Source organism: Melospiza melodia, chromosome 3 (assembly GCF_035770615.1).
Source record: "Melospiza melodia melodia isolate bMelMel2 chromosome 3, bMelMel2.pri, whole genome shotgun sequence".
NCBI lineage: Eukaryota > Metazoa > Chordata > Aves > Passeriformes > Passerellidae > Melospiza > Melospiza melodia.
Genome location: NC_086196.1, coordinates 7,043,634 through 7,060,649, shown reverse-complemented (window position 1 = coordinate 7,060,649; position 17,016 = coordinate 7,043,634). Strand labels below are relative to the sequence as shown.

The window sequence follows — 17,016 nt, the reverse complement described above, 5'->3', positions numbered from 1 at the left end:
GCAATCTGTAATACACAACCTCTTCCCTGCTACAGGGTTTTTCTCAGCATCTAAAAAGTAGTGAAAAATATGTGGAACTTCAAAATAAGTTAATGTAAATGAACCCCTGAGGCATTCTTAAGTGAGAAAGTGTAGCTTTCTTCTTGTGAATAACTGCCCTGTTCAGATGGGAGCAAGCAGGTCAGTGGGTAGGACTCTAACACTGGGTCTGTGTCCTTCTTTCTCACAATTCTTGTGTAATTCGAAGCATGTCACTGTGAGCTAGATCAAAATGGAAATCAAGCTCCGTGGCCCAGCTCTGTGTCTTGTTAATATTTGCTGGTGAGGAAGGAATTGATTTTAAAAAATCATTGTTGGAAGTTAACTTTGATAGATTTTTAAAAGCTTCTATCATATATTTAAAGAAAAAAAAAATCATTCTGAAAGCCTTTTAGCTGCTCTCTTAAAGATGCATTTGAAAAGGTGCTGAGACTCACTTTTAGAGGTTTGCTTGGTATTACATGTATCACACTTGAAAACCTATGCCCCAGTCATAAGCAGCTTAAAAAAAATTGCAGGAAAATAGCCATTTCTTCAAACCATAACTATCAGTTGTTTTGGCTGACAGTTTTGGTGGGGCAGGATGCATTCCAGACATCTGTAAGCAGGAACACGCCTTGGAGCTCTGCAGATACAAACTGTAGGGGAGCTTTAGAAGGAACACTGCATAGTGAAAGTATATAATGGAATTTATTGTGTTATTGACAGATGTTGGGTGAATCCTTTCTGAGCCTTGGCTCTGAAGCTACTTGATTTTGTCTAAGACTGGATTAAGAGTTATCAAAGCTTAAGACAGTTTAAAAGGGACTTTTGTATGCTTAGTAAATGTAGTTGTTATGAATTGTCTCATCAAAATAGTATCTTGTGCTACCAGAGTTGTTATCCTTCCTGGCACATCTGTCATGATAATTCACCCTTGCAAACCTAATCTTAGCAAGGTACATTGCCTGGTGCCTCCTAGGGTTGGATCCTTTTTTGAAGCTTTTTTTTTCTATTCAGTTTTTCTGTAAGTGGTGATTGATTTGACCCTTGAATCCTGATCCATTTAGTTTAATATTTTGCCACTGTACCTTGAATTTCACTGTCTCCTTCAATTTAATCTTTCCATATTTGGGCTATGGACACTTTCCAAGGGCTTGGGCTGTTTTGTTGCCAGCAGAAGAGATAACTTCTTCACATGGACATCTATGGGCCACTCAAGAGTAGGACAGAAAATTCAGCATTGGCTCTTCCACTGTCTTTTGTAGCTCTTGGAAACCTAATTTTCCTCCTCAGCCCTATTTTGAAATCTGTCTTTTTGACATGCTTTCACTTGAGTTAGAGTAAAACTGGGCTGGGGGCAGAGTGTGTGCTTTGCTTAGTACAATATATTTTCCTTCCAGATGATACTGGAATGTCACTATTAAGCAGCATTTTGGGGAAGGTGGGATGATGTTTCTCATGGGTTCTGGCTTTGCACTCTTCAGTTGAGTATTCAGTACCAAAGCAGAGGAATGCTTTGTAGAGCTATTCTTTTCCTTAAAACATGAGATCAATGGCATTTGAGAAAAGAAGATGAAAGAAAAGATCCCCAGGAAGTTGCACACTAGTACTTCACTCTCCTTAGGAAAAGTGGAAGTAAAGGGACTCAAACAGAATTTTTAAGATTAGCAGAACAAAAAACAATGGAAAGAAGCTGTGTACAAACTGTATAGTTAAATTTGTTATTTTTGATTGCTGAATAGAGAAAAGCATCATAAGCTTCCTAGAATTTTTATCCTTCACCCCTTCATGAATATTTTGTGATGGACTATATACCCCAAACAGACATTGAAATAACATATTTTAGCAATCTCCTTGTGATTGTCACAGTGGGAACTGCAGAGTACAAAATAGTTTAAAAACTTCATCTTTCTTCAGCTGGTTTACTGAGATCATTAAAAGAATTGGCTCCAATACTGAGGGCTGAGTACATAAAAATTTGGACTGCATTCATATTGAAGGAAGAAGCCAGGCAAATTTCCTCTCTTCCATAATGGTATTAGCTAATAGGTATGAGCTTGGCCAAATTGAAAAGGAGTGTCTCAATATTTGGAAATTGTGTTCATCTACAAAACATGTTCTCTTCATTTTTGCAGAATTTTCCAGCCTGCTAAAGGTGCGGTGGATATACCAGAATGGACACAGAGGATTTCCCTCCACCACCACCAGAAGGTAATTGAAATAGTTTGGAGTTTAAGGCAAATTTTTCTGTAAGAATTTGATTATCTTTCCAGCAGTGATTTTACCTCTGCAACATTCCCTTTCCCCATATCACCCTAAGGCCTGGTCCCAGTGGTATTCTGTTGAAACATGAGCTCCTGTCATCTACCCTCTCTTGTTCTTGGGCTTCCTTCACTGGTGTAGTTAGAACATGATGGGAAAAAACATTGGAGCAATTGGTCCTTGCTCCAAAATATGTGTTTTCTATGGCAACTCCTTGTAGTCAGAGCACAGGCACAGAAGAATATTATGGATGCTGCCTGGACTAAGGGGCTCATTGTGTAAGGTTACCACTCAGTGCCCTTTGCCCGTTGTGTCCTGGTGGCTGGGTGGCCTCTGGTGTAACCCAGGTTTGTGAGGGCACAAAGGTAGGATCTGTAGGACACTGTCTCACTGCCTTTTGCGTTTATGCTCAAAGAGAATGTTGCATGTGGTGTTTTTTTTAACCTGTAAGCACATCATTGTGTAGTGCTTGCTACTACATATTTTAATAATTAATAGGATTTGGCTTTTGGTAGCTGGATGTTGAGAGACTTCATATGAGAGAAGTATTATGTCCTTGTTCTGGTCATCCCAAAAGATAAATTTATGGAGATCTGTGCTTGAACCTGCTTTTATTTCAGTTAAGTTGTTATTATAGTTTGTGTAGATAGGGATTTTTCTGTAAAATATTACCTGTTCCTTATACAGGACAATATTGCTTATGGACTTGCACTTTATTATATATGTTGATAGAGATATGTATTAATATATATAAATAATATACATTATTACCTATAAGACATTTCACTTAATGTTCACACAGAACTTACATGAAGCCATTTGAGTATAAAAGCAAATTTAATCTTAGTTTTATTCAGCTGTAACTCTTGAGGAATTTGGGACTTGTCATTCTAGCTCAGAACTGCTTTCTCTCTAGGCACTGCCTCAGATAGAGGTCTGTTACTAGATACTGCCTTGGGAGTTGGGAGTGTGAAAGAAGCAGAAACTTGTGAAAACAGCTTTTAATGGGTTAGATTTCTGGCCAACATTATTGGCAGTTTCATTTATGCTCTGAGATATCACTTAGGTTATTGTTGGCAGCAGTTCCTCGGCTGTCCGTGGCCTAATCCATGTGGTCAGGACCCTGAATTTAGCTCGGTTTTGTTTAGTGACAGTTACTGTGAAACCATCTCTATGGGATAATCCATCTCCAAAGCAGTGTAGTGCTGGAGGGGAAGAGCCATCCCTAAGGAATCAATATTTCCACTTGAGCAGAGGCTGCTGTTTTCCAAAGACAGCCAATAACTGCAGCAACAGCTCCAACTGTGTGCAGCATTTCAGCTGTGGGATAGATGCTCTGACAGGATTTCAGGGTGATGCAGTTCAGTGCACTTCCAGAATTCAAGTTCTTTCTTGGCAAAGGTTTTTATGACATGTAGAACTATGTGTATCATGTCCTCATTTTCAGATGTGTCAGTTCTTAAGAGGCTGGGATTAGATTTATTCAACATAAATTGAGATTCTGTTATACCTAATCTTGCATCAATATCAATTGATAATTTTTTTGGGGAGGGGAGGGGAAAGGGGCAGGGGGGCGATTTTGAACAGGCTCCCCAGAGACCAGCACCAATCCTGACAGAGTTTAAAAAGTGCTTGGTTAATGCTCTCAGGCACATGGTATTATTCTGGGGTGGCCATGTGCAGAGCCAGGAGTGGGACTTTGATGAGCCTTACAGGTCCCTTCCAGCTCAGAATATTCTGTGATTTCTCTCTCATCTGAAAAAGCTTTTCTGAAACTAGTGGAGCTTGTATATTTTTTTAGTTTGTCATTGCTAACTCTCTTAAAAACCTATTAAAGGGATTATCAGTGATAATGACACTAAAAGACATTTTAGTTCACTACCTAGCTAGTTCTCATTACCTGTTTTGCAGGTGGAAAAGAGGTGAGGATTTGAGGGCCAAGTATACACGTAACAATTAACAAATGAAGGCTTATTTTGCCTGCATATACAGTGGTCATCCATGTGTCTGTTCAGGAGGGGTCAGCAGCATCTGTCAGTGCCTTTGGACAGTGGGCACATGGGTGGGTTTTCCTAGCTCATAGTGGGGATGAGATTCCTGTTGGGTGCAGAGCCCTTTGCTACACCATTAAAAAAATTCTTACATTTGGCATAATGATTCTAAAATCCCACACTGGGGCCATGGATGAAATAAATTGCTTTTCTAAAAAGAAAGTTCTTATGATATTGTGGGATTTTTTTTTGTTTACTTATTTTTTGTCCTAACAAAGATATCTGTAGTGCTGAAAGTCATGTGGGCTCCTTTCTACAAGTGTATACCTTGCACTATAAATCTCAACTTTATTCTTGATGCTTACTTTTTCTATGGTTTTGCTAGGTAAATTCTCCACACTTATTTTTTATCAATTTTTTTAATGCATGTAAAGGGGAAAAATAGTAATAAACCATCTTTGTCATGGGGATGTTACAAGAAAAAAGTTGAAAGGTTAAATAATGTGCTTTCATTAGCCATAGCCATCTGTACCTTGTTTAAGTTAAGGTGCAGTAAATGTCAATAGTGAAGCTGCTTCTGCCACGACTTGATAAGGAAAACGACATGTGATAAAAGAATGGAATGTAACATATTTTATTTGTTTTAATTTATTCTGCTTATGCAACTTTTCTGTTCATAAGTGTTTGGACATTCCATTCATGCATTGCTAATCAGGTAGTGACAAGTCTGTGCTGGTTGCCTTTCCTACCTCAGAGCAAATTCAAGCAGTGAGTAACTTGGAAAAATTATTACTGTGTGTTCTGTCCTCTAGATTTCTTTAAAAAGAGCTTCTTCTTCAAGCCATGATTAAAAATTTCCTAGTATTTTTCTCTGTGTATGTTGAGGGAATGCATGTTTTAGCAAACAGGAAGCAGTTAGAGTGGGGTAGATGCAAAGGCTTCCTTAGCTATGGGCAAAATCCAAAAAAGTACTTCCAAAATGGATACTTGCAATCATAGTGCTAGCTATGTGTTCCCTTCTTTAGTGTGTCTGTACGTATGAATTTAGGTGTGAAGTGCAGGTATTTAGAATTTATTACATAAAAGAATTCCATGGCTATCTTGTGAAATAAAATAGAGGATGATTCTTGTTCTGTCATCAAAAAATTCCTTTCTTGAAAGCTAAGTGAAAATGGCAGATTTTATTGTGACTGTAAGTTGTAATTATGCTTTTAATTGATCGCTGTGATGGAGTGTCCTTTACCAAACACATTTAGACAAGAAGAGGATTTGCTGTGGACTGCAGGCTGTGGAGGGAGGAATTACAAAACTGGTAGTTCTAAGAACGTGGCATCCCATTGAGACTGCTGTGTACAGGACTTACCTTCACACTGAACAGCTGGGACTGGAGGCTGGTTGCTAATGTTAGGGTGGTGTTTACGTGTGATGGATGGCCTGTACTTGTGCAATTACTGCTTTATGAGGAGAAGTCATGTCTGGCAGTTTGTCATTCTTCTACTTGGAGAATATCTGGTGATCTTGCAAAGTGGAAGCCCTTTTTTTGAAGTGAGGGCTTTAGAGGCGTTTATCAGAGCCTGTTTCCAAAGGAAACCTGTGTTTGTTTGCCTGGCATGATGGTTGCCTGAGAAACAGCTTCTTGCCCAAAGGAAACTGGGGGTACTTTCTGTGACAAGGAGGTTTAGTTTCATTGTCTCTAAATATGTCTGTTTCTCACTCTTTCTAGTACATGGCACTATGCCTCAGGTGATTTCTCTGTGAAAAGTATTAGGAAGCATTGGTTGTATTTCCTCATACTGAGTATACTTTTCTTTCTTATAGAAAATTAACATAAATGATGCATTAAAATTTTAAAGTGAAAAACTGAAATTTCAGTGTTTGTACAAGGACATTGTGAGAATCAATTTGAATGCATAGTATTGCCAACGAGTCTTTCAACCTTGAGAGGGAAGCATCTTCATTTGAGAAGTATGAGAGGTGCCCTTAAGGACCAAGTTTAGTGGAGAGCTGGATGTTCACTCACCCACACCACTGTCCCCACTTCCTTGGGTAAAGCTAGATAAGAAGCCTTGCCATGCTGAAGTTTGGGATTTAAGATGTTCTTTGAAATGAAGTTGATTTTTCTAAAACTGGTGGTAGACTAAAAATATCTCATAGACATATATTTTTGTACACATTTTTCTATAAAAAAATCACCTCTCTAGACCTATGAATGGGATATTTCTTTGCTCCTGATATGGAGACATGTAGAACAAGGAGACCAAGGACTTAAATCTGGATATCCTGTATGCAACTGAGTGCTGTGATTGTGTCTTTCCACAGTCATTTTTTTGTTGTTTCCCTGTCAGGGCCAGAACACTAAAATAGTCCTTGCTCTTCTGTCCCTGAGAAGGAAGTCTGGCCTGAGTCCTTGGGTAGGAGTGAAGTATGCTCTCATAACTGAACTGTGAACTGTGCTCTCATAAAAGTTTCCACTGGGATGACCTTACATATTGTAAACAAAAAAAACCCTAGAACAAAGAACCCCACCAACAAACAAAAAAAACCCCACCAACCCCAAAAAACTGAAACTCAACAAAAAACCCACCAACTCATAAAAAAAAATTATTTTCTTAATAAGGAGCTGCTGGTGAGCTGCTGTGTTTTGCTGTAGAGATGACTTTATTTCTCTGCCAGAGGAGCTGCTTTTTATTCTGTATCCTATATGTATCTCAGATTATTTAGGTACTTTTTTTAGTATTTAGTGAAAAATTTCATTGTTTATTTATGTTTTAACAGTTGTAAGCAGCTAATTTTGTGACTGGGACAAGAGGTGGTTAAATTGGGCTTCTTTAATATTGACAAGAGAAGCACTTGTATGTTTTATGATTTAGTTTCTGAAAGTACAAGACATTGAAGACCCTAGATTGCATTTATTTACTGTGCTTGGGGAAATAAGGCATTACTTAAATTAAGCTGCAGATATGAAGGGAGTTTGTCTTGGGCTAAACAATATTGTTGGGTATCTATTTTCAGCATAGAGACAGTTACAAATGATTGTAAAAAGGGAGCCAAGATTTCAGGAGAATGAGAACAGAATATGAATTGTAGTTATGAATGGCTCCTTGTTTTTGAAACTGGCAATAGCTTGCTGGTCTCTGACATCCCATCTGTAACAGAACAATTTATTTATTTCTAAAGGTCACATTTCTCTCAGTAAATGAAGGACAATGCATTGTTTAAGGTAAGGATTAATTATTTTATGTGACAATTCAGACAAGCTGTGTAATGAAGAGTAACAAGAAAATTCCCTGTGCAAAAACCATTTATGGTGTCACATGTCACTCCTAATTACGTATTTTTTCTTCTAGCCAAGTATATTTGAGTGTTGGAAAAAACAAAAACATAGAAAATAAATAAGTTTATAAATAGCTTATTTTTGGTTTTAGTAGACACAAAGAAAACACAGTATACATAGATGTAATTATGTCTTATTTTATTATGACGAAAAATGGTTAAAAATTTGCTAGATGTTTAGAACATGTTAAATGATGTTACTGTTCTGGATTTTTTGATGGGTGACTTCATTCCTTTGATAATATTTGATGTTTTCTTTCTAGATAATAAGATGTAGTTGTTTTGTTGGGATTTTTCCTGTTTACTCAGCTGCTCTTTAAGGTGACTTGACTTTACTTGTTAGGTCTGTGTAGGGACAAGGCCCAGACATGTTAATCAGAAAGAGTAGTTGGTGATGAGCTAAAGGCCTTTCAGGGGATTGCAGCAAAACTTGGTCATTGGTTGGTGGTAACTACTGTTGGTTGATTGGTAACTAGTAATGGATTGGTAACTAGTGTTGATTGCTTAAAAAAAACCCCCAAAATTGTAAAGGAATTTATGCTGATTTTTGGGTATTCTTTCAATGAGCAGTTGTAACTAAGCTCCAAAATTTTAATTTCAGTGAGCCAACATGTAAGAAGAGGGTGAGTTATTTTTTTCTATACTTCTTTTGCATTTTTAGGACTTGTATCTATCATTAACTGGCTGGGATAAATTGCTGGCAAAGAACGGAGAAATTTTTCATTTTTGAAGTTCTTCTGCTTCACTGAACTCAATAAATATTCACTAACCATGCCTAAAGCCTCTGAAATTATTCTACTCTAGAGTTTACAGAAAGATTCCCTTTTTTATAAATTGCTATAATTCTCTTACTTTGTTCATGAGCTTGTCTCAGATAAAAGCTTGTCTGTCGTATAATAAATTAAATAAAATGTATGAATTTTTGAATGATACATTTATTAGGTGCTGCTTGCTTTTCCTGCATGCAGGAACTGAAACTACACCTAGTAATCTGAGGAAAAAAAACAACTTGTTAAACATTTTGGGGAGAAGACTCTCCCAACCCCCTGTATAGATTTTCGTTTTTCTTTGTCATTGAAATAATTTTTCTAGCCTTACCATATTTTCATTAAAATGAATACAGAAAATGATTTAGTAGGGTTGTTGAAGAAGAAGGGTTGCAAGAAAATGTTACTGTTAAATAGTCTGTTGTTGAGCTCAATAGCTTTGTTTAGGAGAAGGCGTGATAGTTTCTGGATAACCTTATGCTGGTAGAAGTTTCTCTAGGGGCTGGAAGGGAAGATGCCTGTGCTCCCATGCCATGGGGATGGTAACTGAAGGATGACTTCCCAGTCTCTGTATTTCCCTGTCCTGTATGTTGGCAGGAGGAACAGAGGGAAATGCAGGTGCTGCCCTGGGAGCAGTGAATTGGTTAAGTGTAATTTGTCCAGAGGATCTTATCAGTCTCCTGTGTTGCAAAGGAAAGTAGAAGTAAAATTAACTTTGGCTGGGATTGCTGTTTTCCCATGCATATCAGATGGTGACCCATTCCTGTTTGCATGAGGAGAACACTTGCTGACTGTCTTAGGGCTGCCTGGGATGGAGTTCATTTTCCCCACAGCAGCTCTCTCGGATCTGGCTGGCGTTGGCTCTGCTGGGCACGGGGGAAGCTTTTCACCACAGCAGCCACCACTGTAGCCCCTGGACCACCAAAACCTGGCCATGGAAAACAAATACACAAAACCAATTCTTAACAAGACTTTTTATATTGGAAGAAGTTCCTTCCTGACTTCCATCTGGACTGGCTGAAGGTCTGAATGGTGATGTTTGCTTATGGGGTTTTCTTTGACCAGTCTTGGGGCCAAGACAGAGCTTCCCTCCCTCTCCGTGGCTAATGAAAGGGGGCAGTGAGAAGGGCTCTGAAGCTGTTGGACTGAAAGGTCCCAAGGAAACACCATTGTTGTCCAGTATCCGCTGGTGATTGAATTTCTGTTAAAAGGGTACTGTAAAATAGGATTTCTCAGAGTTCAGTGATGTAAGAATTACTGTTTTCGTGAGTTTGCTTGAATTCCACTGGCTTTTTTTTTTTTTTTTTTTTGAGATAAAACTGGACATTATCATGTTAGGGCAAAGAAGATTAAGATGTGTTCAAATAATTAAAATAAATACTAAGAAAGGATGCTATAAAACTCCCTCATTAGTTGCTGAGATAATGGATTTGTCATTTTTTGCATATATTATGCTTAGTTTACAGATCAGTCTATCTGATTAGTGCTCTTTAGGCTGGATGAAGGGGTAAATGAAGAGGTAAGAAGCCAGCTTTTTTTTTTTTCCAAAGTATTTCCAATATTGTCCTGGATTTACAGGACATAACCATTCTGTTCTAGTTTATACTTTTTTTTAGTAAAAAATACAGTAAATTGCAGTAAAATTTAATACTCAGTTTGTTTTTTTGTCCAGAATTCATCAAGGGGAAAACACAAATAGTTAAATATTAATTATTTTTAAACACATTAACAGGTTTCATGCAGTGCTCGGAGTGTTAGAGGAGCTGTAATTGTTGGGAACAAGGAACCCTTGGCAGTGTGTGTCCAAAAGGAGGACACCCAGATTGCTGGAGCTGTGTGCATCTCCTGACCCCACCTGGGCTGCTGCTCTGGAGGTGGGCTGAGCCATGGACGGCTGCGTGTCAGCAGCTGTTGGGAGTCAGAGGATTTTAGGTGTTCTAAGGGGTGCTTCTGGGGGGACCCAGTGAGTGCTCAAGTGTTGACATTGCTAGACAAAGCAACGTTGTTGTTCAGCCTGGACCAACGATCCAGGATTTAGGCATCCCTTTGCCAAAGTCGTCCAAAAGTTCAGTCTAGGAAATATGTACAATGGCTGGCAGGATGGAGGGAAAAACACGATCCAAAAATGAAGTTAAGTCCTTTGCTAACTGCTTAACCAGACTGTGTCATCTGGCTAGAAAGATGTTGCTAGAATGATCCAAGACCACAAAACTCAAGCTTTTGCTCTGATTGGCTTTCAGCTTTTCTTTAGTATGATAGTATGCTTTCTTTCTGTCGAGGTGGGATCTCATGCTCCCTGTTTCAGATCTCCAGGGTGTGTCTGGCTGCCTTCTTCTTCATAGGCTTCCCAATTACTATTAAAGAGCTTCTGGTCCAAGGTATTGCTAGATGATTCAGCAGTTTTATATTGCTAATTAGAATTAAATAGACTGTATTAGAGAAATGCCTCAAAGCATTAAAAGGCAATTGTTTCAAAGTAAGAGTAATTATTTGGGAAACTAGATATTAATAGTTAATAACTGACAGGAAAAAGAAATACAGAAGTAGATAACAAGCCAGACTACTCTCACTAGTGGTTTCTTTTAAAAAGCTTATTTTTTCATAAAATTGTCAACTACATGGTCAAAACTGCATTTTTTAGAAAAGTTTTCTGTTTTCCCTTCGTATATAATTTGTACCTTATGGTTAGCCACCATGCTTGCAGTGCCAGAGCTGGATATTTAATTTTCTCAATGACTTTGTAGTAGTCTGCTGTTTGATTTTGCTGGAGCTCTCTGGTTTTCCTGTTCCCTGTGTGGATTGCCCATTTGGCAGCACACTGTGGGTGAGTTCAGCAGGTCGTGCGCGCAGTAGCTGAGGCTGATCTTGGCTGCACAGCCACCATCAGCAGACCCACTGTACCCCAGCTCAGCTGTCTGGTGGCATTGATACCAACTCAGATGGGTGACTTTGGGGGTACTGAGGGTTAAATGTATTGGTATTCCTTGAATACTGATGGAAAGCTAATAGCCTTCAATATGGATAGGTGATTTTTAGTATAGAGAGGGATCGCTCATGTATTTATGCAGAATTCCAAATAGTGTCTGTACAGGCTTTCCTTACAGCACCAGCAAAATTTCTTGGTATTTCTTGGAAATTTGTATGTCAGAATGTGCTAATATGTTGTCATCTTATGCAGGGGTTCTATACTGTTGCTTATCACAAAAGTTTCATACCTTCTTGGTGTTTCTCATGGCCAGCTCCTCCAATCACTGACTCTTCTTCACAAAGTCGCCAACTCACCTCAGTTCCCTTCTCACCCAGCCACCCCAATCTTTTATAGCACTCTTCTTCTCCTTGGTTACAGCTGTGGCCTGGTAAAGTCAGGCCTGCTCCTAATCTTTGATAATTGGCCCAGCTGCAACTCCGTAGGGGTAAGATTACTTTCTACACTATCTTTGTTTTCTTACATTTTATCCCCCTACACTAATATGGTGCTGAAGTAGAAAAGACATCCTCAGGACCAGGCTTGATCTGTGTTTCTAGGGGTGATAGACAATACCAATGTGCTGAGTATTTAAAGTAAATGGCCATAAAACACTGATTTTACGTAGTTGCCTTTCTGGTTATCGGGCAGCCAGCACTGAAAGCACATTGAGGCTTTGCAAAGGAGTACAATGCTGGTGTTGCTCCTGCTTTTCTCTGGACAGCATGATTCATGTCTTAATGCTGTTATTTTAGACTTTTGATTTGTTGCAACTCAGTTTTTTTAAATTAGGTAATTAAGACTTAAATTTTTAGCACTGTGAGTAGTTTTTAAACTTCAGGGTTTTGCTATTTGTAAATCTCTCCTAACATCCACAGACCTGGGCTTTATTTCAAGGAATGCAATTTTTTTGGTGTTAGGCATGCTGTTGTTAGCAGGCTCTCTGAAACATGAGCAGGCAGATTCATTACTCTTCTGACTCTGGTTTTGAATTTGTTTTTTTTTATCCAGAAGAATAATATCTGTTGTGCATGCTCAACAACATAATTAGCATGTAGTGTGTGTATTTGCAAAATACTAAAGAGGCATTTGTACTTATTTCTTTGTTATTTATTTGCAGGGAAAGCCTGTTAATTCATGTGGCTTTGCCTTTGTTTCCATCACTGGAAACAATTTTTGCATGAATGTATACTCTTTACTTTGGTTGGGGTTTTTTTTTTGTAACTGTTTTCCACAGAGGCTGGTAATGCTGACATTGTGGTCATGCTTTGGATGTGTGTGCATGCTGTGTGTAATTAGCAGCGTGCCTGTGCCACAGGACCTGGGCTCCCTGCAGAGCCAGCTTAGCACAGCTGTGAGTGCAGGGAGTGGGTGCAAATGAGTGCAAAGGGACAGTCCTTGGCTCTGACCCACTTCCCAGGGGAAGGAGCACTCACTCGTGTGTTTTTACGTGCACAGTTTGCCCTAGATGTTTATTTTCCCCCAGAAAAACAGATACTTTCCACCTGTGTGAGGAGGTGGTTTATGGGTGCCAGTGGTGTGCTGGTGGCTGTCCCGTGTGCCTGGGAAGTGGCAGTGAAGTGGCAGTGCTGGTACAGCTCAGCCTTTCCCCTGCAGGGTCCCTCCTGCCCTGCACAGGTGCTGCTGCAGGCGTCCTTTCAGAAGGGCAGAACAGTGATGTGTCAGCTGAGTAACAGAGTGAAGGAATACTTAACTGCAGTTTTCTCTCCTGGAAATGAAGAATTAGTGGTCACAAGTGGGAGGGAGATGAGTGATTGAAAATACTGTCGCAGACATTTTTCCACAGAAATCCTTTCTTTCAGATTTCTATGTCTTCTGGAAGGCAGAGGCCTCAGAAGGGAAGGTAAACAATTGTTATCAGCTGCTGTGGAATGCAATAGGATTCACCTTGATTGGCTCATTTTCTATGTTTATAATTAAGGGCCAATCACCAGTGCAAGCTAGGGGACTGAGTCCCTGGACACAACTTTGTTTGAGATTCTTTCTATCTATTCTTAGCTTAGCTAGCAGCTCTGCAAACCTCTCTCTATATTCTATTTAGTATAGTCATAATGTATTATATATAATATCCTAATAAATATGCCTTCTGATCAAGATACAAGATTCACCGTCTCTCTCTCACCAGCTGCGACCCGCTCAGGCGCGGTAATAAAATACCACGTTGCTTTCTAGCATTAGGAATGCAGCCTAAACAGTACTTTCAAAGTGGGAGAAATAAAGTGTTGTCCAGTGGCGACCAAGCTTTTTGATTTTTATGAAGTTGGCCATATCTGGAAGCATCTGCAGGCATGAGTGTTTCCCAGCACAAGTTTCACCATCCAGACAAACACCAAGCCTCTGCAGTGAAATCTCTTCTGAAATAAAAAGGGAACAGTTTGAGAGCCCATTTATCCTGGAGCACAGTCAGCAGGGTGGGTTTGGCCCCAAATGGTTAGTTTTATAAAAATGGTAATTTGAGAAATTCAGTTGTTTCCTGGTATCTGCATGTTTTCAATAGCTATTTCCTATTGTACACTTCCATAAGGAGCTCAGCAGATTTTAATTGTCTAGAAATAGAGGTCTGTAAAGGGAAGGGTGTCTCATCAGAGAAATGTCTGGAATGTATGAAGGATAAATAATAAGCATTTAGATTGCTATGTCTGGCAGTTTGTTTTGACTTGTAACCTGTGTGAGATAGCGAATTTTATGTTACCTCAAAATATTCTGGGATTTTAAATTTTAAAATACTTTTTTTGCTAATAAGTTTTGTGTATTTCAAGACACTCAGGTATTTGTAGGAAGTTGAAACATTTGGGGAATCCATTTCAAAGGAAGCTAGGTCTTTGCAGGCACCACCTGCCAGTGTGTTTTAGGTTCCATTGTATTAATATTTTTTTACTAAATATTAATTAGATATATGCCATTTAAAGCACTGTACACTTATTTCCTTAATTGGTTGTATGGTAGAAGCGACTAAAAATATTTATTGAGTTCTTTAAATATAACATTGCTGCTTTTTGTTCCATAATAGTCTGTGAACTTAAAAAAAAAAAGATTACAACTGATTGCAAAGATGACATTCTTAATTATACAGAAGGCTTCCACTTATAAAAATAGTTTTCAAACCTTAAAACGTAAAGTATTCATATTTCTTGGTGGTAGCATGCCTGTTTATGTCCAGGGCTTCCAGGTTGATTGTTCATGCCCCAGACTGCTGAAGTGTTTGTGCTTGGGGTTCTATTTCATTCTTCCTGTATCATGCTTTTTCTTGGAAGAAAGTTTTCTTCAGTTGACTTCTTCTGAATCGTCATGGATTTATGAAATTGCAAGGGGGACAGACATTTGGGGTGCTTTTATTTATTTCAGGTGTGTTCATATTGCATTCAAAATGCAATTGATAGCTAATGCAGAGCTATTTTATCTTACTTCTATGTCACTAAAATAAACTGTTTAAGAAAACTATTAATGAAGCTTTGCTGACTTAGTCTGGGCTTTAAAATAATGTCATTCCTTTAACTCCTTAGTTAGTGGATGGGAAGGCAAAGGGTGCCAAGAATGCTTTGCAATTGGCAAAGCAACCAAGCATTTTTTAAATTTGCTTATGCCCCAGCAGGTCTCTGTAAACACAACCTAAGTGAACTTATTTCTGAAGTAAACTTAAGAAATGTCATTTCACTGGATAACAAAGCACAGAAAAAGTCATAAATCTGTGTGCTGTGCACAGTTATGAGAACATGTATTCCTTTTTCTGATTCTAAATTTGCACTTTCATACTTAGTTTAACTTGAAGACAATGTTTCCATTATATCAGATGTCTTTTCTGTTTTGAAAACTCCAAATGGAAATTTTTAGAAATGTGAGAATTTCCCTGAAGCATTTAAAGAGCTCTCAGAGTGGTATTGCCATAAGATGAACAAGTTCAATCAATTTTTGTATTCTTATTGCACTGATGGGCACATATAAAGCTAAGGATGTGAGTAGTGGTGAAAGGCAAAATTGAATTTTTAGTACCTAATTTAATTATTTGAAGAATTCCAGACTCTGTCACTCTAAGCATTGTGTGATTATTACTTCAGAAAAAAAATAGTGCATTTTAAAATTATGTAAAAAACAAAAAAGCTGTCCTCTATGGTTTTTTTTGCAAGGGAGGGTGCCTTTGAAAATCCCCCCCTCACACACACACCCACCAGACTCCCCATCTTCCCCCCCCCTCTTTTTTTTTTTTTTTTTCTGCAAGACAGTTGCCACTATTTGGCTTTATCCTTTTGATTTGCAGATAAAGGGTAGGAGGAACTGGGGTTTTCTTCATGAGGATGAAGTTTTGCAAGACCTCTGATGGTGTTTAGCAGCTGGATTCAGCCTGGGTCTAACTGATGCTGTCTTCGTAACTGTAGCACTTAAAAAGAGCTTTTGTCTGTGTGTTGTTGTGATATAACACAAAGAACTGTGGAAAATAGGTATTTTCAAAACAGGAATTTGTCCTTTTTTGTGTGACATAATCTGTATTTATCTCATGTTCTGATCACCTCTTAAGTTGAAGCAAAAAGCCCCTATTCTTTTTTTATTTAATTTTTGTTGTTAAAATACTTTGTCCATCAATTGAAATAGTATGGCCTTGTTATTAAAAGCTTAAAGGAGAATATTTTTATTAAGTATGAGATGGTAGGTATCTTTAAATTTAAAAGGCTAAATTTTATGCCGGCAGAATTAAGCAAATGTAGAAGTAATGCAAAGCTGGAATACAGTTTTAAAACTTTCTGAACTGAGGATATTTGTTTGTCTCCTGTACACCCTTTCTGATGAACAATGTATTCTCTCTTTTTTTGTCTCTTTTTGTAATCTTAACCCGCTGTCCCATCAGTGATGTGATTATGGAATCTTTCCAGGCTGTAGTCCCATTTATCAGGTTCTGTGCCTTGTTTATCTGTGATGCAAAGTAAATATTTTGAAATGAATGAAGAGGGGTAGTGTTAACAGCCATAAGAGAAAAAAAATTAGGTGACACGTCCAATTTAAATTTTTTTTACTAATGTTCAAAAGACATTTTCCCCTCTTTTGTTTCTTTTCCCCATTACACAGTCAAGCAACAAATATTACAGTTTAGTCAGATGGATGCTGAATCAGGAAGAATGCCATGTTTGTCTTTAATCACTTGGAAGGGCTCTGAAGAATTTCTTGCATCTTTCAGGAAAAGAGGAATTTGCTAATGGACAAAGCAAAAATGAGAAGCCTGACTTCATGGCTTCTCATGAAGAATTCTTGAAAGGAATTCATCAAAATGAAATTAAATATCCTGCTGCCTCGGCCATAACACATGACAATAAATGCAGGATAATCCAGGTTTTTTGTTCCTTACTATTTTTGCAATTAGTTCACTTTTCTCCAGCAGAGAGGCTGCATGAAAGATCTTGTTATTTGTGGCTGGGGTAAAATATGCTGGCTCAGCCTGCCTGAAGAAACAGAAGCCTTGGCAGGAATGCTGATTACCATGACAATCTAAGCAGTCTAGAGCTTTGGGGTGTTGCAGGTTTTATCATAAAGATAAAAAATTTGTTCTGGATGGTATGATAGCTGATAACATCATCATGATGCAGCAGATCCAATCATCTTTGCAAGACTTGTTTTTTCATTTTGTGTTACCTGAGAGAATGAAGGGGGGATGTTTATCGCCTTCAGG

General features: G+C 38.4%; 1 protein-coding gene across 4 annotated transcripts in view; it reads left to right on the top strand.

Moving 5' to 3' along the window:
- Window positions 1-17,016, top strand: part of ARHGEF10 (Rho guanine nucleotide exchange factor 10) — a 112,032-nt gene that overhangs the window by 11,549 nt on the left and 83,467 nt on the right. For all 4 annotated transcript variants that reach the window (XM_063150729.1, XM_063150728.1, XM_063150726.1 and 1 more), the window contains exon 2: window positions 2,157-2,232. In XM_063150729.1, the coding sequence (XP_063006799.1) occupies window positions 2,196-2,232 (37 nt within the window). In that variant the 5' untranslated portion in view covers window positions 2,157-2,195. The remainder of the gene's footprint in view (window positions 1-2,156; window positions 2,233-17,016) is intronic.